Here is a 21,318-nt window from a genome sequence, read left to right on the forward strand (position 1 = left end):
AAGTTATATGGGGTAATTGAAAAAAATATATATAGGCCTAATAAGAATAATACATTAAATCCAAGTTGTATTACCATTGTGCTAGCCTCGGTACCCAGGCTTTCATTTCCGCCCGTATAGAGCGTCGCAGTCCCGCCCCCTACCCTGGACCAGGAAATGATTCTCCGTTCATTTTCCTCATAGACATTTCAGAAAGTATTTATTTAAAGACGTTTACGCCGCGGACAAAGCCAACTCGAGTCGTGACAAATCATGACAACAAACACAATTTTTTGGGCCGAACAAATAATTAGAAAGAAGGAAAAAATGGCAGGTTACAACACTTTTTTTTGTTGTTTTTCTTCTTTGTAATTATTTGTTTGGTCCAAAATATTGTTTGTGTTGTCATGAGTTGTCACGACTCAAGTTGGCTTTGTCCGCGGCGTAACCGTCTTTAAATAAATACTTTAAGAAATGTCTATGGGAAAAATGCATTGGGATTCATTTCCTGGTCCATGGTAGGGGGCGGGACTGCGACGCTCTATTCCAAATGGAACAGAGCCTTAATTAGTATAGTAGATACTAGTAGGCCTATATAATTGGTAACTCTTGTTCTGTCTGTCTGTCTGTCTGTCTGTCTGTCTGTCTGTCTGTCTGTCTGTCTGTCTGTCTGTCTGTCTGTCTGTCTGTCTGTCTGTCTGTCTGTCTGTCTGTCCGTCCGTCCGTCCGTCCGTCCGTCCGTCCGTCCGTCCGTCCGTCCGTCCGTCCGTCCGTCCGTCCGTCCGTCCGTCCGTCCGTCCGTCCGTCCGTCCGTCCGTCCGTCCGTCCGTCCGTCCGTCCGTCCGTCCGTCCGTCCGTCCGTCCGTCCGTCCGTCCGTCCGTCCGTCCGCCTGCGAGCGTGCGTGCGTGCGTGCGCAAATAAAGCATTGTAATTGCATAGAAAAGACAGTTTGTTCGACTTTATCATCATGTGAACTTTATTTTTATTTTTCATTTTTATTTTGCATTCATGTGTAGCCCATCATCCTATGTCTTTAATTGTTCTTGATGAATTGAAAATGGAGGACCCTTGATTGATTGATTGAAAATTGTATTAACAGTTTGCAGAATTACAGTACATTTCAAGCACAAACTCAATACAAAGGCTGTTAACTGTGAGTGGACGACCCAATTAAGCATTACACTTGTTTACAACAGGGTCCACCATGTTCAATTCATCAAAAACCCTGATGTAAACAAGTCTCTTAGTGCTTGTTCTGGTTAGTAGCAGATTGTGTATGGTATTGCCATGTACCTTCCTTGGACTGTACTGTACCAACTACCCATTGATTCTACAATCTGTTAATGCAACGTTTCAATCAATCCACTGAATCTCTCTTTCTTTCTCTCTCCAATGCTGACCTCTAGTGGTAACGTTCTATCACAGCAGAAAAGGCTAAATGTTACAGACCCGGGTCAGGAATGGATATCGTGTTGTTGTGTTTATAGTTTGTGTGACTTTCTCTGTCTGCGACAGCGGGGACAAAATGTACACAGAGTTACTTGGAATATAATGATCTAAGATCGTATCGATGATCCGTATGGTATGGACACCGTTACTAAACGTCAACTAACTAACTATATAGATAGCCTACTTTTAGACTCTTTAAGAGAGTAGCCTAATCCACCTCTCAGTGAGTCTAATCCAGACCTGTGAACTAAGTGTTTGTTGACCACCCATGTGATCCTGCCTGTCAGAATGCCAGCGGTCATGTATACCACCATGCAGTCCAGTCCAGCAGCCACTGGACATTTTCACTTTACTTTTCATATTCCTCCGTGATCGCCAGACCAGTCCGACCCGTCCGTCCGTCCATCTGTCAGTTCTGCTTCTACCGCGGGGAGCCAGCGGCAGCTGCGGTGAAAGTTTAGCCGCGGTGGGAGCCTTGGAACCCGGGGGAGGAGGAGGGGAGAGAGAGAGCCAGGGAGGCACTGACAGCCGACACCCACCCACCGCCACTCACTAGACCCACCAACCCGGCAATATGCGCTCCATAGCGGGGCTGTTCGCCGTTGTGGCCGCGGCCACGTTCTACCTCTACCTGCTGGCAGCCTTCCTGCCCCCGGTACCGGTACCAGTGCCGGTGGCAGAAGAACCACAGCAGTATGTTTACACGGGCGAGGAGGAGGAGACAGCAGCAGAACCAGCGGACCACCACCACACCAAGGACCGAGCAGCAGCAGAACCACACACCGGCCAGAGGGACCCTGGTGACGGCGTGAAGGAGTACAGGTCAGTCAGTGCATGGGTGGGTCAGGGTGGGTGGGTGGACTCCTGGTTCTCTTCTCAAACTTGTTCATGTCCAGACAGAGGAGGAGGATCCCCCCCCCCCCCCCCCCCCAACATGATGAAGAATGACTTAAAATTAATGCATTTATTAGTGCATTCATTATTAATATAATTCATATTATTATTATTATTAATTATATTAATAATGAATGCACTAATAAATGCATTAATTTGAAGCAGAAGTAGTGATAGTGAAGGTGTTAAGTCAATTATAATCTAAATGCACAAATTATGAATCAACCAACTACATTGTCCCGTCACAGGCAGCTGGATTACAAAATATAAATTGATTGCCATTCAAACAATTTTAACTGTGTTTTTCACTTTTTTGGCATTCGAATCAAATCAAACTTTGTTTAAAAAGCACATTTAAAAACGACTGTCATCAAGTGCTGTACAGGTCAAGAAAAAACAACAACAACAATGCAATCAGGTATAGCCTATAGACAGACAAGCAAACAATGGGACAGGGGGTGATTAAATTAAAAGTATAAAAATGTAAACTTGGCTAAAAGCGAAGCCGAGAAAATGGGGTTAACTATCATCACACTCCCCTTCACATTGTAACATGTTATGAATAACGATTACTGTTTGTTTGGCTTTCGTAATCACACATTGCACAGGTTAGCAAAGCATTTGACAAATATCTCAAATCTATACAATTACATTACTGACATTTGATCATTTAATAAAAGGAAAAATAGCTTTTTAAAATATTATTTTGAAAGTATATGAACATTTTTCAACATGGAAAGGTTTATGTGGATTATGTATAATAGCCTAATTGTGACAGGTCTTATCACAGATGTAAACCAGTGTGTGATAGAACAAAAGAAAAATAAACAAACAAACAGGAAAGATGGGTCAGATATAGGGTTGTCTCGATCCGATCACCTGATCAGAAATCGGGGCCGATCACGTCATTTTCAAATGAAAGGAATCAATTGATCGGAATCGGATCAGGAGCAAAACAACGTGCGCGGGACGTGCTCGTATACAGGCTCTGCCAGTTTGAGCAGTTCTGTGCTGTCATTTTCCACGAAATTCGGCAATATCTAGAGCAGGGGTGCCCACACTTTTTTGACTTGAGAGCCACTTTCAAAATGACTGATGCAACAAGATCTACCCACCAAAAAAATTATCAGATCGCATTGTTGAAATTTGTTTACCTGGGTTGGCTACAGTAAGACATAAGACAAACACACTTGGAATGGAAAATAGAAGGAAAATGGAATTGATAGGGTTTTTCTTTCTACCGACAGTGTGTACTGTAATATTTGGTATGTGGAAACTGAGTAAACTACCTTGACACACCCAAGGTCTCCTGTCTTGCTGTTTCCTTACTCCACAGTATATAACTTTGTAATGCTACTGACGTTTGTGCACAACAATCTTGAAAACAAAGTAATACATTGTGGATTTGAGCTGACAGGCTCTTCTAAATGTCAATCAAGTCACCTTAATTCAAGTGGCAACATTTTAATTAAATATATATATTTTTAGGGGCATGTAATGTGATCTACCTGCACAGCCCTTGTGATCTACTGGTAGATCGCGATCTACCTTTTGGGCACCCCTGATCTAGAGGGTCGTTAGAATCGCTCTCCTCTCCTCTCCTCTCCTCTCCTCTCCTCTCCTCTCCTCTCCTCTCCTCTCCTCTCCTCTCCTCTCCTCTCCTCTCCTCTCCTCTCCTCTCCTCTCCTCTCCTCTCCCCTCCCCTCCCCTCCTCTCCTCTCTCCTCCTCTCCTCTAAGGGGGTCGTGTCAGGTCACATATAAAGTTTTACATGATCACGTTACTCCTTGTAATGGTGTGCGTGCTCGTGCGTGCGCGCGCGCGTGTGCATTAAAGTGACCAGATGTCCCCCTTTGCGTGGGACAGTCCCTCATTTGCAAGACTTTTCTGGCATCCCAGACTTTGAGACCCTGTCTGTCCCACATTGTGACTGACAGGCATCAGTGTTTAAATGCCCCAATAGTCCCTAATAGTTGTCTTTCTGTTGTAAAGCTCTCTCATTGTCTCTTTTCCAGCAAGATGTGTTTTTAAGCCTGTTAAAATAACATGAGAAATACAGTACCAAGTCAGCCATAATACCACTCATGACCACAATTATCATTTTAAAACAAAATGTGAGACGCCAAAGTGGTTTAATAACAAAATGATAGGCAATTATATTAGGCCTATATGGTCGAATGACATCAAGGCATTTAACCAAATTTAGGCCTGACGTCGAAATTAAAAAAATGTCAGTTTGACAGTTTTCTGAAATACCTACAGTATGATTCCATATCAGTGGTGCTCAATATTTCATGTCAAGGACCCCAAAAATATATGTAATTGGCCTCCGACCCCCATCTGAAAATATGTTGTTCCAGGAACCCCTCAGAAGCAAAGATTTTAGTTAAAAACGTTCACTCTGAAAGAATATATTCAAAGATTTGTGCCACATTTTCACGATTTTTCAAAAATAGCAGACCTACAAGCTCTGAGCTCTGAGCTTGTAGATCTGCTATTTTTCAATAGCTAAAGTATAACATAATGCTTAATTCTGGTTTGGTTCTGGTCACCGTAGCGTGCGTGTGTGTGTTCTAACGGGCATTTTGCAGTGTGTGTGTGTTCTAAAGGGCATTTTGCAGCGTGCCAGAGAGTGTGAGGTCGTTTTGATGATGGAATTTGATGATAGAGCGACTCCAAGATGTCAAAATATGAATGACGCGGTGACCCTCCCAAAGGGGGGGGGGGGGGGGGGGGGGGTGTGTGTGTGTGTGTGTGTGTGTGTGTGTGTGTGTGTGTGTGCGTGTGTGCGTGCGTGCGTGCGTGCGTGCGTGCGTGCGTGCGTGTACAGTATGTTCCGAATCAGCACGTTATGGCATGGACACACCCTGGATATGATACTTGTGGGCATCCTGATGGCGTGTGTGTGTGTGTGTGTGTGTGTGTGTGTGTGTGTGTGTGTGTGTGTGTGCCACACACTGACCTGCAAGGCACTCGAGGGCTTGACAGCCATGATCCACCCCTACAGCCTTTGCCTCACACTTAGATCAGCTAACGCACTCACACACATGCACGTACACACGCATGCACACATTCAGTGACAAGGCCCTCCTGGAGACCCCTACAGCTCAGCTTGTCACTAAGGGCGGCAGGGCCTTTGCAACCCGGGCCCCCACGCTCTGGAATGCCCTACCTACTGACCTAAGATGTGCAAAATCAGTATCCACGTTTAAATCTCTCCTGAAAACCCACCTTTATGTTAAAGTCTTTTCTTAACTGTCATTTTTGTATTATGTATGTTTTGTAGAAATGTGCTATAAATACATTCATTATCGTTATCATTAACAATGAGCGCCTCCATACTCCTCACCTGCAAGGAATTTCTTGATGGAAAGTAGCTCAACACATTTGTCTCTACGGTGGATCTTTCTAGATAGAAATGGTGGATCATTCAGCTATAGAAAGAGGATAATTCAAGCTTTCCATACAGCTGCAATGTTGGTGAGTTTGATGTAGTTTAATACAATCAGATAGGACTTTGTTTGGATGTATGGGCTGCCAATTAGCCCTTCACTAAATCCCACCCCAAAAAGTCCAGTCATGCCAATCCAAATAGTTTAGCAACGGTTGCTATGCAGGTCAAGCTTTCTTCGCTGCTAACGTGCCTATTGGACAAGGATGGGTTGGGGAGGGACTTAGTGAAGGGCTAATTGCGGCTATAGTTGCCATGACTAGGGATGTCAATTATCAATTAATTCATGAATTGATAATTGATAACCTTATCGATCGATTAACCCGTTAGTTGATGAGCGGCGTTTAGAAAAAATAAAAATCCATCTGAGAATCTTAATTTCCCTCAATGTCTAACATAAACATCTCCATTTTGCTGATATACAGAAATAATACAAAGGGCATTTTATATTCCTCGATCCAATATTTATTTCACCCTTTGAGATACAGGGCCAGGCAATGGCATCTTGTGGTATATGATGAATAAAATACATTGAAACGTGCACTGTCTTGTCTGGGGCGGCTGTGGCTCAGGAGGTAGAGCAGGTCGTCCAATGATCCCTGGGTCGGCGGTTCGAATCCCGGCTCCTCCTCCTGTCCACATGTGGAAGTGTCCTTGGGCAAGACACTGAACCCTACATTGCCTCCAATGAGTCTGTCGGTGTGAGCTCGCCACCGTTGGTGTGTGAATGTGGGAAGTGAGGACGCTGGCGTCGACTGTTCGCCGCTTCACCTCCCAATGTATGAATGAATGAACCCTTGTAAAGCACTTGCAATGCAATTCATTAAATGCAATTCATCACATACAACAGCAGAGACGTTTCTGTGGCTTTTAACCGGCCACACGTGCACAGACAGCATTCTAGTCTACTTGCCAGCCCATAGAGCCCCATTGTGAACCCGGACATGTTGAGTACACCAAGGTTTTATGTTAGAAATGTTTAGTATAGGTCCCCAGCATCTAGAAACTGCCGGATCCTAACTTGCATATGTTGCGCAATTTCCATAATTGGCATAATATGTGATCATATCATTAAAAAGCATGATGAAGAAGGATTTTTTGCAGAGGCCTAAATCAGAGGGCGGAATGGGATTACCTAACTTCAAACTCTATTACTGGGCGTGTAATTTACGTGCGCTCTCATTTTGGCTCCAAGATCAATTGCCTACGTGGGCATTTATTGAAGGTCAATGTTGCCCCCCAACATCGTTGTCAGCATTAATCTTTTCCCCAGTGGCCTCAAAATATACTAAGTTGCCAAAGAATTCCATAGTCTCGCATTCTCTCAAAATCTGGCTCTCAATACGAAGGCATTTCGGTTGGCACCCGGGTTCTGTGCGCGCACCACTGGTCGCTAACCATGCTTTTTCACCTTCCCTTTCTGACTGATTGTTTAAAGTGTGGCATAGAAATGGTATTCACTCCTTCAAAGATCTTTATATTGATGGGGTATTTCCGACCTTTGAACAAATACGACGCAAATTTAATTTACCCCAATCACATTTTTTTAGATTTCTACAGATACGACATTTTTTAACACAGCACACTGCTTCATTTCCAAACATACCTACCAACTCATCAATGGAATCTATATTTCTACCTGACCCATTGGTCAAAGGAGGTGTTTCTATTATTTATAATTCTCTCTCATGTTTAGATAGTAATGCCTCCTTGGATTATTTAAAAACTGCTTGGGAAAACGATTTAGGAATATCTATCACTGACGAGCAATGGTCTACATCTCAAAAATTAGTGCACTCTTCTTCAGTATGCGCCAGGCATGGTCTTCTACAATTTAAAATATTACACAGGTTACATTTGTCAAAGGAAAAACTCAACAGAATGTATCCAAATGTGAATCCAGCCTGCGACAGATGTGGCCAGTCGCCGGCCACTCTAGCTCATATGTTCTGGCACTGCACTAAACTAACATCATATTGGCAAAGTATATTTAAATCACTGTCAGACATTGTTGGAAAACCTTTTGACCCGGATCCACTGACAGCAGTTCTAGGAGTTAAAAGCCCCGGGGTCAAACTGTCTACTTTCCAATATAACATGGTAAAATATGTGACTCTACTGGCTCGCAGACTGATACTGTTGAACTGGAAGCAAGCACAGGTTCCGACTCACACTACACTTATGAAAGATGTTATGCACTATTTGCAATTGGAAAAGATAAAGTTTGAATTGAGAGGGAGTGAAGATAGATTTTACCAGACATGGCAACCCTTCATTGACTATTTCAATAGGTGCACGCTAACCCCTCCTACACAATAGATAACAAAATCAAAAATTGGAAAGGAAAAAAAAAAGGAACTGAGTGTTTTTTCTTATTTTATTTTCTCATTTAAAAAGAAAAATGTCGTGTTGGGAAAGTTTGAGAGCAAGAGTGTCTGTCCTGTTGTCTTTATTTTGTTTGTCTGATCACATTTGTCACTGTTTAACTGTTTTTCTTGTTTATCACATTTATGTACCTTTTTTATTATGTATTGTATGTCACTTAATTACTCATTATCTGTCAATGATATTCTGAAGTTATGTCATAATACAAAATGCCTAATAAAAACAGTATTAAAAAAAAAAAAAAAAAGCATGATGAAATTCAAAATTTCCTCATGCTTTATGTAGCATGTAACGTGTCAAACTAGGGGGTTTTCATGGTGCTGAATCCATTCCAAGCATTTGTTTTGCAAAAAAATACTCATTGGGCTAAAACTAGCCGAAATGTGCTGACATCATCACATTTGTGATGACGGCTATGGCTGTTTTAGCCCAAGGAGTGTGTTTGTGCTAAACTAATGCTTGGAATGGATTCAGCATCATGAAAACCCCCTGGTTTGACACCTCACATGCTACATAAAGCATGATGAAATTTAGATTTTTCCCTCTTGTTAATCATGGTATGATCACATATTATGCCAATTATGAAAATTTTGAAACATTTCTAACATAAAACCTTGGTGTACTCAACATGACCGGTTCACATTCTGGCAAGTGGACAATTAGGCTACATTCACAGAAAAACTCCCAATGATGGAACAGTAGAATTTTCGATTCATTGTTAAAACTGTTTTGTTACAAGGAGTTGCACTAGTGTGGTTAGGGAGTAGGCTGGTGTGGTTTAGGGGGTAGGCTGGTGTGGTTTAGGGGGTAGGCTGGCTCTGAACAGCAAACCTTTCTTCTTGTTGATTGCTGCTTTTATTGACAATGCGTCAACAGGTCAACAGGTTGAAACAAAAACAAAAAAGCTAGAGAGTTTTAGTTCTGCCGTGGTTACTGCTAAACTGGCGTGCGTGCGTGCGTGCGTGCGCGGTCCTCAGGGGGTTATGTGTAAGCGAAATCAAAGCCCTCTGTGAAATGGTGTGAATGGTGATGAGAGAGAATCATTTTACAGGAAGTTTCGTAGCTGTTGTGTATTTTAAGTTGTGTACGTACGTGTTGTTTTTGCAGTAGTTGGTGTGTGTGTGAATTTTAAGTTGTGTATGTGTTGTAGCCTACAGTACGTGTGTATTGTGTGTGTATTATAAGTTGTGTATCTTCCAGGGTGTTTTTTTCAAGAGCAGGTGTAAAATATTAAGTTGCGTGTGTGTGTGTGTGTGTGTGTGTGTGTGTGTGTGTGTGTGTGTGTGTGTGTGTGTGTGTGTGTGTGTGTGTGTGTGTGTGTGTGTGTGTGTGTGCGTATGTGTGTGTGTGTGTGTGTGCGTGCGTATGTGTGTGTGTGCGTGTGCGTGTGTGAACGAGTGTAGAGCGGTCAAGCACCCTAGCCTATTTCTGTCCTTCAATCAAGTAGATCTTGTTACCGCCCGCAAACACATGCACGCCTGCACGCACGCACGGTGCACACATGCGCACACACACACACACACACACACACACACACACACACACACACACACACACACACACACCTACACCTCTGTTATCACCTTAGTTATCAACCTTTTCATAAAGACTTTTTTAATTGCTAGTTACAAGTCTCCTTTCACACATGTGCATCTTTTGTCTGTGTGTCTCTCTGTCTGTCTGCATGCATGCATGCGTGCGCGCACGGGTGCGTGCGTGCATGCGTGCGTGCGTGTATGTGTTCTCAGGCTGAAGTTCCCATCAGACCTGGACGAGCTCAGGGAGCTGGCCGACATGCTGAAGGTCTATAAGACTCAGCATCACGCCTACGTCCTGCTGCTGTTCTGCAGCGCTTACCTCTACAAGCAGAGCTTCGCCATCCCTGGGTCCTCCTTCCTGGTACGCACGCACGCACGCACGCACACATACCTGTACAAACAGAGCTTTGCCATACCTGGGTCCTCCTTTCTGGTACACACACACATACGCGCGCACACACACACGCACACGCGCACGCACACATAAACACACACACCTGTACAAACAGAGTAGTATTACTCTCGAAGTATGATGATGATGATAAACTTAATTGCAGACACTATTGGCCCATTGGTACAAAACAAGACACAAGAACAAACAATAAAATGGTAAATTGTGCATTTATATAGAGCCTTTATCCAAGGCGCTTTACATGTGCAATAAAACATAGAGAATAGATAGCTGACTATTTTCACTCCATACAGTCCATATCAATTAAAAAACAAATAAACATTGCCTCCAGTGTTTCCAAGAGGAACACCTTGTATCTCTCTGTGTGATCTATGTTAAGGCCATAATTAATACATTGTTTGACTCCTTCGACACATAAATCTGAACATAAAATTCCTCAGTACAGCATGAAAAGTGGGTAAATTACTAGTCACAAACATTTCACTTGCACTTGGTCCATCTTTGGAGTTTCAGAATGATTCTTTAAAAGCATCATTATATTTTATAAGCCACCACTTTTTCATTTTTGCACTGCTATAACGGCACCATAAGTGAGCCGTATATAGTGGAGTGCAATATGTTTTAAAAGAGCTATTAAAAAAGATTTCTTATCCTTTTCTTTTCTTTTTTGGTTGGCCTCTCCTTCTGCAATGTACTACTTGTTGATGACTTTGAAAGTTCCCTTGAGAAGTTTCAAAAGGATCATCTTAGATGTACAGTCCAACATCTGCACATGTTTGGATATTATGTACTAGCCTATGTTCATGCCTATATATTTATTATTTCTGTTTAGATTTTGTATATTGTATATTTTGCCATGCTACTAAAAGAGTAGGACTTTGGTGATTTGTTGTATTTATTTCATAGGTACTTTGAGGTGTATCATGGATGTTTTATTTTGCTGTTCCAAGATGTAACATTTATGATGTGGTATTGAAGTGTAATTTTATTTCTGCCTCTTTGCCAGTTCCCACTTGTAAAAGAGACGCAGTCTCAATGTGTTTTTACTGGTTAAATAATACTCTTCATTAAAGGAGCATTCAGTGATTTGGGTGATTTGGAAAAATACCCGGTCCACCCGGTAACAAGATGTGCACACTACAGTGGGGGAAGTACAACAGACCAACAGCATGTGCACCAAGGCCCGCCCCACTCGATCATGATTGGAGGAAGGCCCCTCTCATCCTGATTGGATGAAGGCTTTGCCACCCAAAGCCCAAACCGAAACTAGGGTTTTTTGACCCCAGGGGCTCACTGGGGATAGGGAGGAACTCCTTATATGGTCAGCACACTTTATAGTAGGGAGGATTATCCAGAAAATAAGAAAAAATAAGTGATATTTGAATTAAGTGAAATCACTGAATATACCTTTAAGTAAATAAAGTGAGTATTTGTACTCTACAGAACATGCTAGCTGGGGCTATCTTCGGGCCGTGGGAAGGCTTGGCGTTGGCCTGTATCCTAGCAACCATAGGCTCCACCTTCTGCTACCTTCTGTCGGCCACGTTCGGAAAGAAGTACGTCGTCCAGCTGTTCCCTGACAAGGTGGACATGCTGCAGAGAAAGGTACTGTGTGTGTGTGTGTGTGTGTGTGTGTGTGTGTGTGTGTGTGTGTGTGTGTGTGTGTGTGTGTGTGTGTGTGTGTGTGTGTGTGTGTGTGTGCTAAAAACGTATATAGAATATATATTCAAAGATTTGCGCCGCATTGTCTTAATTTTTCAAAAATAGCAGACCTACAAGCTCGTAGCGCGTCACTCGGTGCCGCGCTACGAGCTTGTAGATCTGCTATTTTCCAATAGCTAAAGTATAACATAATGCTATAAACACCAAAAGGGATTCCCGCCCAGAAGGGATTAATCAGTTTGATGTGATGTCTGTTGAACAGTACTTTTTAATTGAGGCATTTTTGAATCGGTGATTATTTTTAAAGTGCTGTGACTTCTGTGCTTCAACTGAAACTACTCATTATCAAAATGTATCTGTTCACTTTTATATACGAAAAAAAAACGCATATGTACATAAGAACATGCAACACATATACATAGTATAAATATACATTCAATACACATATATCCATATCATACATATAAAAAAATATCCATTTTAAACACATAAGCACCTGAATTATCCATTCCTCCTCCCTGTATTTTGTGAAAATCATATTTTTATACCTTACTTTAATTTAGTTTAGTTTGATTCATTGTAATCTCTCCATCGCCCCCTACAGGTGGAGTGTGATTCATTTTAATCTCTCCATCGCCCCCTACAGGTGGAGTTTGATTCATTTTAATCTCTCCATCGCCCCCTACAGGTGGAGGAGAATCGCAGCAGTCTGTTCTTCTTCCTGCTCTTCCTCCGGTTCTTCCCCAGTAAGTAAATGAACAAATAAACAATAAATACAAGCCTCTATCACTTGTTGGTGTTTAACCGTTTCCGTACATAGGACGTCCCCACACGTCCTAGGGGTCCCAATCGACGCGTACTGAGGACGTCCTAGCGCATCCTCAATGATACGGGGCGAGATAAGAATATTCTGAATTTTTCCTTTTTTTTTATTTGTCAGTTCGCCTTTCGGCTACCGTATGCTACACTCTAGGCAATTGTTAGCTTACCATTGACTTAGCCGTTAGCGCGGCGGAAAGAATGACTCGTCTCTCCTAATCCACGCTCTCCGTGGTGTTGAACGGATCGATATACTAGCGCTTCATTTCTGCTCCTCATCCGTCTCTCCCGCAAAATATGAACGCTTTTTGGATCATATATCGTATAAATTAAAATGATGGCAATGTAAGCTAGCTATGTAAAGTCAACTTTTTTTAGTGACATAGGTCCAGACTCTATATAGACGAAATGGAAGTGGCGAGGAGGCTCCACTTCCGCTTTGTAGTTTACTCATGGCAGCTCTTCCGTTGGCCCAGACTGTATGATGAAGCGTTAAATCGCGGAGGCCACAGTCTGGTAAGGCGAGACTTAAGGCTTAAGGCTCGATCTCTGTTTTACGATCTGTGCTCATCGGATCCTCTATTCACTCTTTGAACAATACATTCAGTCACATTCAGTATAATGATGTAATATAAAACATAAGTGACTCTGTCTTTGCTTTGTGTCTTTTTATAGTGACGCCAAACTGGTTCCTGAACATCACCTGCCCCATCCTGTCTGTTCCGCTGCCTATTTTCTTCTTCTCTGTTCTGATAGGTACACACGCACGCACGCACGCACGCACGCACGCACGCACACACACACACACACACACACACGTGCAAAAATGAGGGGCGTATGACATCACGGGGGACATGCATTAATTATTCATTCGTATGCTGCGACAGGGGGCATTCATTCATTGCCGATTCACTTCCACTATACAGTTATTATCGTCTAAAACGAAACCAGTCACAAGATGTATTTATATTGGCCACATGGCGTCTTACGTCGCCATTTAGTGACCTAAACAAATAATCCATAGACTTGGCTGTTAAAAGTGTGTGTGTGGGTGTGTGCGTGTGTGTGTGTGTGTGCGTGCGTGCCCGTTTTGTGAGCTGGTATACTTGCTGTAAACAGGTTCAGGACCAGTGCTCTAATCTAACCTCTGTCCCTAACAGGCCTGTAAACAGGTCCAGGACCAGTGCTCTAATCTAACCTCTGTCCCTAACAGGCCTGACTGTAAACAGGTCCAGGACCAGTGCTCTAATCTAACCTCTGTCCCTAACAGGCCTGTAAACAGGTTCAGGACCAGTGCTCTAATCTAACCTCTGTCCCTAACAGACCTGTAAACAGGTCCAGGACCACTGCTCTAATCTAACCTCTGTCCCTAACAGGCCTGTAAACAGGTTCAGGACCAGTGCTCTAATCTAACCTCTGTCCCTAACAGGCCTGTAAACAGGTTCAGGACCAGTGCTCTAATCTAACCTCTGTCCCTAACAGGCCTGTAAACAGGTCCAGGACCACTGCTCTAATCTAACCTCTGTCCCTAACAGGCCTGTAAACAGGTCCAGGACCAGTGCTCTAATCTAACCTCTGTCCCTAACAGGCCTGTAAACAGGTCCAGGACCAGTGCTCTAATCTAACCTCTGTCCCTAACAGGCCTGACTGTAAACAGGTCCAGGACCACTGCTCTAATCTAACCTCTGTCCCTAACAGGCCTGTAAACAGGTCCAGGACCAGTGCTCTAATCTAACCTCTGTCCCTAACAGGCCTGACTGTAAACAGGTCCAGGACCACTGCTCTAATCTAACCTCTGTCCCTAACAGGCCTGTAAACAGGTCCAGGACCACTGCTCTAATCTAACCTCTGTCCCTAACAGGCCTGACTCCCTACAACTTCATCTGCGTGCGTACGGGCTCCATCCTGTCGGAGATCTCGTCCCTGGACGACATCTTCTCGTGGGGGACGCTGGCCCAGCTGCTGAGCATCGCCTGCGTGGCGCTGCTGCCCGGCGCGCTGATCCGACGCTACAGCCGCGGACACCTCCAGCTGGACGGACTGGACGCCAGCGACGGAGGACCCGCTTGTCGGGGCGGTCAGGGGGCCGACCGGGCCGGCCGACCCGAGAGCCGCAAGACGCGGTGATTGAAGAGGGAGCGACGAAGAGCGTTGAGGCCTATTCATTCATATAGTCCAGTTTTCAGTGAAGAGGTGGCCACCGAAAACTACAACATGACGTCACCGCTCACACGACACATCTCTCTGTTTTTACTAACAACGGTGGTCACCTCTTTGCCGAAAACTGGACTATAAATAGGCCTTTACTTTCCACCACTGTGATTGCAGAGGAAGCGAGAGCTTTATATATATATATATATATATATATATAATATATATATATATATATATAATATAACAACTTACTGCATCAACTTATTTATTAGCGCTAATAAATAAGTTGATGCAGTAAGTTGTCCGTCTCTGTTCCCTGGAGGGTGCGGTCCCTTCCTTGGAAGGTTGTTCTGTTTTTGATGTCTATGCCTGCTAACTAGACTTGCACCTCCCACGGGTCTTTTTGGATGTGCAGGAGTCCTTTTTTGTCTCATATATATATATATATATATATATATATATATATATATATACAGACCTGCTGGGTTCTCACCACCGTCTTAATAACGGGGTGCATATGTTGGTCAGAGATACTAACAGTCCCGACGTAAGGCACATGCGTGGCCAGTTAAAAATCACCTGTGGCTTCCGCGTGCGGTCAGGTTTAGGATAGCGTTGTTACGTCAGGGTTTGGGGTCGTCGGACTAATGCCTGTGGCACTGTTTTAGTACGTCGGACCAGACACTTGCACCCCTTAATAACAGCCATGCCGTCCCAACATCGTCACCTTGCTAAAACATCAGTGTATTATTATGTTGATTTACTTATTTTACACATCGTATTTGAACAGCCTCAGTGTCTTAAGTGTTATCCTTGTGCGATCGATTGTGACGACAACTTTAATGTATTTCATTTATTCATTTAGTATTTATTTATGTATTTATTTTATTTATGTATTTATTTGTCCCGGGACGATGCACAAGCAATCAGCATTTTAGTCGGTGTGCTAACGTGACAGAGTTGATTCGCCGTCGGCCTATAGCAGCTGGGTTCTCAACCCGTGGGTCGCGACCCCTCGGGGGGGGGTCGCCAAATTCTTTTGGGGGTCCCCAAATTATTTAAAAATATATATATATATATATATATATTTGTTTTGCAACTGAATGGCTGGAAAATGGAAATGAAGAGTTTACATATAGTACACATAGTACATGCATACACCTTCCATAATGATTATATCTGGTTTCAGTATTTATTTATGGTGTATTGTCTCTATTATTAAGGTTATTGTAGCAGTCCATTTTATATATATATTTATATTTATTTATTTATTTCGTTTTTTTTGTCATGTCACATTAGAAATCAGTGAATCATAGCTTAAAATGTACATATTGGTTGTTCAGTTTGACCCACCAGTTTTGGAGATATGGCTTATGTCTTGCAGAAAACAGCGAGTTGAGAAAACAGGCTTGAAAGGTTCACTTCTGTGGACTCTTAACTTTACACCTAGCTACATGTTTAAGCATTTATGTCACATTTACATGTCAATTTCAGCTCTGACACTTATTTCAGACATGCTCTAGTATGTGAAGAAAAGGAAGAGAAAAGGAAAAAAAAAAGATTTTGCGCGATGGCAGGCTCTCAGTCAAATCTGGTCACATTTTCATGACGCCATCCATGGTCCATCGCGGCTTCGAGCGCAAAGCGCTAGCGTTTTGCGGTTAAATCGCTCAAAATGTTTTCCTCTCCACAGTGTTTGAGGAGATTCCGGAAGTGTCGCAAGACAATATTTCACCCGTGAATTCATCCAAAGTCCCCTTTAGGCCCCCTTAAAAAGTCCCCTTAAAAAGAAGCGGCTTGGACTCCTCATGCATTGAAGGAAGCATGAGGTCAGTCCGTTTGCTCTCCCCAGGTTGGCAGTGGGAGTGTAGCGCCCAGGATTACATTAGACAATTAAGTAAAACAAATAAAATAACATCAGATTAACTATTAAGGTATGAAAAAGTCCGGAATTGTATGTCCCTCATCCCTTCATTGTCTTAACCCATTCTGGACGGGAACCCCTTTTGGTGTGCTGTACAGTATGGACAGTATTTAAAAACAAAAAACAAAAAAAAACTTTGATGCTGCTATATAAATATTTGAAGTTTTTCAGAAAGCTTAGGTCAGGATTTAGAGGACTTTTTAGAATCGGCCTCAGTCCAAAATGGTGCCTGAGTATCGTGGCCTTAATATAGCTGTTGTCGACCCACCGACTGACTTTCAAAGGAACTTACAGTACATGGTCTGTAAAGTGTAAAGACGTTTGAAATGAACCACGCCTTCGCCTTGCATCCATCCTTGGAAGGGGAGAGATGTGAGGTGATAGGAAGAAGTCAAGAAGCTTAAAACACATGTTGTGCCCAAGACGTCTGTGGACGTCTTTGGTATTACCGCACGGGCAGAGGCCAAGACGTCTGTGGACGTCTTTGGTATTACCGCACGGGCAGAGCCCAAGACGTCTGTGGACGTCTTTGGTATTACCGCACGGGCAGAGGCCAAGACGTCTGTGGACGTCTTTGGTATTACCGCACGGGCAGAGCCCAAGACGTCTGTGGACGTCTTTGGTATTACCGCACGGGCAGAGCCCAAGACGTCTGTGGACGTCTTTGGTATTACCGCACGGGCAGAGCCCAAGACGTCTGTGGACGTCTTTGAAAAAATATATATATATATATTTTTTTTTTTCTTTTCTTTTTTTTTATTATTCAAAACAATCTAAACAATGATTTTTTTTTTTATACGTGGTGCCAAAGTTTGTGTTTTCGCCATTGAGAATGCATTTGGCGTTTAAATTAAATAACTCAGCAACTAAAAGTTCCAGCATGTGTCTCCACAGTCAGCTGAATTATAAAAAATCACACCCGTGTGAACTGAGTGGTGTAAGGTCTTATATAGCCTGATCAGCTGTGGTCTGACGTAATGTCTGACGTAATTAAATCACACCCGGGTGAACTGGGTGACCGTAGCAACCATGCTCATTTTTTGAGCACAGACAGACAGACAAACACTCCTAACAAAGCCAGTTGTAGGAGTGGTTTACACCACTCAAAAATGTGAATGGATTTTCTAGGTGAAAGTGATTTTTGGGCAGTTTTGCGTGGGCTCTCAATGTAAAGTCGGGTTAAAAGCCAACTATCAACGACGTAAACTAAAGTAAAACATGTAAAGTAAAGTAACATGCGTTGAGGCCGGGACAAAGGTGTTTACAAACCCCCCTGGGACATGCTGTTCATGAAGTGCCAAGCCTAGAGTTATTTAGTTTTGTATAAACCTCAGACATCTGAATTTTAATAGGAGGGATGTTTGGGGTTTAAAAAAAAAAAGTACAATCTGTAAACTTGTCTTTTTTATGTTGGTATTATGTTGGTATCTTACAGAACTTTCTGGTTCCATCGTTCCAGACCCCATTCATTTTTCCACGTAGATATTTCCAAAAAAATATTTATATCAATATTCTAAGCCTATAGCTGCTATAGGCTTAGAATATTGATATAATATATTTTTTTATAGTATAGCATCACACCATGCAGGATCCTGGTGAATCATGGCCATAACACATTTGATTCTGTGGAATATTCTTTTTCCAAATATTGAATTACATGATACATGTTCAGTCAGGACAACTCAAGAATGGATGGAATATATATTTATTGAATATAAGATGAGCAATATATTTATTATGGTTTGGCGATGTATTGGATCTGCTTTTTAGGTACTCGTCATGTGGATGAGAGCGTGATGCTGAGGCGGCCCAATTAACGGCCGGCAGCGACTGCACTGAGGTTCCCTGACTGAACTTGCTCTGCGCATGTCTACGACAGGCACAAATGCTCATTTCTATGGTCATGACATCTTTATGGGAAAGTGACTAAATGTTACTCTGATTATTATCGGAGTAAATTAGATTACACTGATAATGTATTGTCGTTTTAATAAAATTGCACTATTTATTCAGCTTATTTAGGCATTTGTTTTGCAGTCTTTGTCCATCCATCCATCCATCTTCAACCGCTTATCCGTAGTCGGGTCGCGGGGGCAACAGCTCCACCAGAGTGCTCCAGACTTCCCTCTCCAGAGCAACATTAGTGACTTCCTCCTGGGGGGATTCCGAGACGTTCCAAGGCCAGTGAGTCGATGCATTTCCTCCAACTGCGCCTTGGTCTGCCCCGGGGTCTCCTCCCAGTGGGACGTGCGTCAAGGATCCCTTTAGGGAAGGGCCCGAGAGGCATCCTAACCAGATGCCCGAACCACCTCAGCTGACTCCTTTCCAGGCGAAGGAGCAGCGGTTCTACTCCGAGTCTCTCTTTGTGAATGTTTTTATTCATATATATATATTTTTTTAATAGTTCAAATAGCCGATTCAATGAAATTGGAAAATATTTGAAGGAGAATCTGTTGGAATGAGGACCATTTTGCTAGAGGTGGTCACATATGTCTTACACTAAAGGCGTTTGAGAAATCCGGCCATTACCTTTTACCCACCCGACATTGAAACCTATCTTATCTTAATTACTTAATTGACTACCACGTCTACCATACATACCACCAGACAGTGACCTTGTGGTTAGAGTGGCCGCCCTGAAACTGGGAGGTCGGGGTTCGATCCCCGGCCAGGTCATACCAAAGACTGTAAAAATGGGACCCAATGCCTCCCTGCTTGACACTCATCAAAGGGTTGGATTGGGGGGGGGGGGGGGGGGGGTCAAATCACCTAATCAAATGATTTCCGAGCGCGGCACGGCTGCAGCTCGCTGCTCCAAGAGATGGGTCAAATGCAGAGAACAAATTTCACTGCTGTGTGACAAATCGTATGGCTTTGACCACCAGATCCAGCCGCTGTTCTCATAATGTGTCATATATACGGACATCAACACATCATCACTGCTCTTCTAGAATGTATCACAGTCTTAATATCAATCAGTAAAACATACAACAGACAACAATGCTTTTCATTGTGTTTATTGACAGGATGGATATGAACATTATGGAGGCTCTTTAACATAATGCTTCTCAAACATGTTCATGTCAAGGACCCCCAAAATGATCTATGTGTCTGTGGACCCCCGTCTGTGACAGCATAGACCCCAAAATGATCTATGTGTCTGTGGACCCCCGTCTGTGACAGCATAGACCCCAAAATGATCTATGTGTCTGTGGACCCCCGTCTGTGACAGCATAGACCCCAAAATGATCTATGTGTCTGTGGACCCCCGTCTGTGACAGCATAGACCCCAAAATGATCTATGTGTCTGTGGACCCCCGTCTGTGACAGCATAGACCCCAAAATGATCTATGTGTCTGTGGACCCCCGTCTGTGACAGCATAGACCCCAAAATGATCTATGTGTCTGTGGACCCCCGTCTGTGACAGCATAGACCCCACGAGAGGACTGGCTAGCATATCGCTCTTTAAGAAACAAAGTGACCAAATTAAATCAACTGAAAAAAAGCCTATACTACCAATCTAGAATTGTAGAATCAATCAAATCATGGGTAGAGATAAAATGGGCATAACACCATAATTTATTGAATCAGGTGAACGCTTCATCACCAAGCCCCAAGAATTTGCTGATTATTTCACAACAATAATTTCATAAGTAAAGTTGATACCATAATAAATGACATGCTGCCTGCAAACGGTCATCTATCTGGATCAATTATTAAAAATGATATCATGCAGAACAAAATATAATGCGAATTTACATTTTCATTCACTAATGTATCTGAAATGAATAACCGATTGTCTGAATTAAAATCTTAACAAAGCATGTGGTCATGATAATCTAGACAGGAGACTCTTAAAGCTGTTAGCTGGAATTATAGCTCAGATATAGACGAGGACACTGTATAAAGTAATGGTAGCAGTGTTACATAGAATAGACCAGGACACTGTATAAAGTAATGGTACCAGTAACAGTGTTACATAGAATAGACCAGAACACTGTATAAAGTAATGGTACCAGTAGCAGTGTTACATAGAATAGACCAGAACACTGTATAAAGTAATGGTACCAGTAGCAGTGTTACATAGAATAGACCAGGACACTGTATAAAGTAATGGTACCAGTAACAGTGTTACATAGAATAGACCAGAACACTGTATAAAGTAATGGTACCAGTAGCAGTGTTACATAGAATAGACCAGGACACTGTATAAAGTAATGGTACCAGTAACAGTGTTACATAGAATAGAGCAGAACACTGTATAAAGTAATGGTACCAGTAGCAGTGTTACATAGAATAGACCAGAACACTGTATAAAGTAATGGTACCAGTAGCAGTGTTACATAGAATAGACCAGGACACTGTATAAAGTAATGGTACCAGTAGCAGTGTTACATAGAATAGACCAGAACACTGTATAAAGTAATGGCACCAGTAGCAGTGTTACATAGAATAGACCAGGACACTGTATAAAGTAATGGTACCAGTAGCAGTGTTACATAGAATAGACCAGGACACTGTATAAAGTAATGGTACCAGTAGCAGTGTTACATAGAATAGACCAGAACACTGTATAAAGTAATGGTACCAGTAGCAGTGCTACATAGAACAGACCAGAACACTGTATAAAGTAATGGTACCAGTAGCAGT

General features: G+C 42.7%; 1 protein-coding gene across 1 annotated transcript; it reads left to right on the forward strand.

Moving 5' to 3' along the window:
* Positions 1–1,868: 1,868 nt before the first annotated feature.
* Positions 1,869–14,744, forward strand: tmem41ab (transmembrane protein 41ab). Its single transcript, XM_079532418.1, has 6 exons — positions 1,869–2,251; positions 9,907–10,057; positions 11,552–11,713; positions 12,459–12,516; positions 13,265–13,345; positions 14,451–14,744. Exons 1-6 carry the CDS (start codon positions 2,004–2,006, stop codon positions 14,714–14,716), a joined length of 966 nt encoding a protein of 321 aa, XP_079388544.1. The 5' UTR covers positions 1,869–2,003; the 3' UTR covers positions 14,717–14,744.
* The last annotated feature ends 6,574 nt before the right edge of the window (positions 14,745–21,318 follow it).

The sequence above is a fragment of the Electrona antarctica genome (assembly GCF_951216825.1).
Source record: "Electrona antarctica genome assembly, contig: SUPER_10_unloc_2, whole genome shotgun sequence".
In the NCBI taxonomy this organism is placed as follows: Eukaryota; Metazoa; Chordata; class Actinopteri; order Myctophiformes; family Myctophidae; genus Electrona; species Electrona antarctica.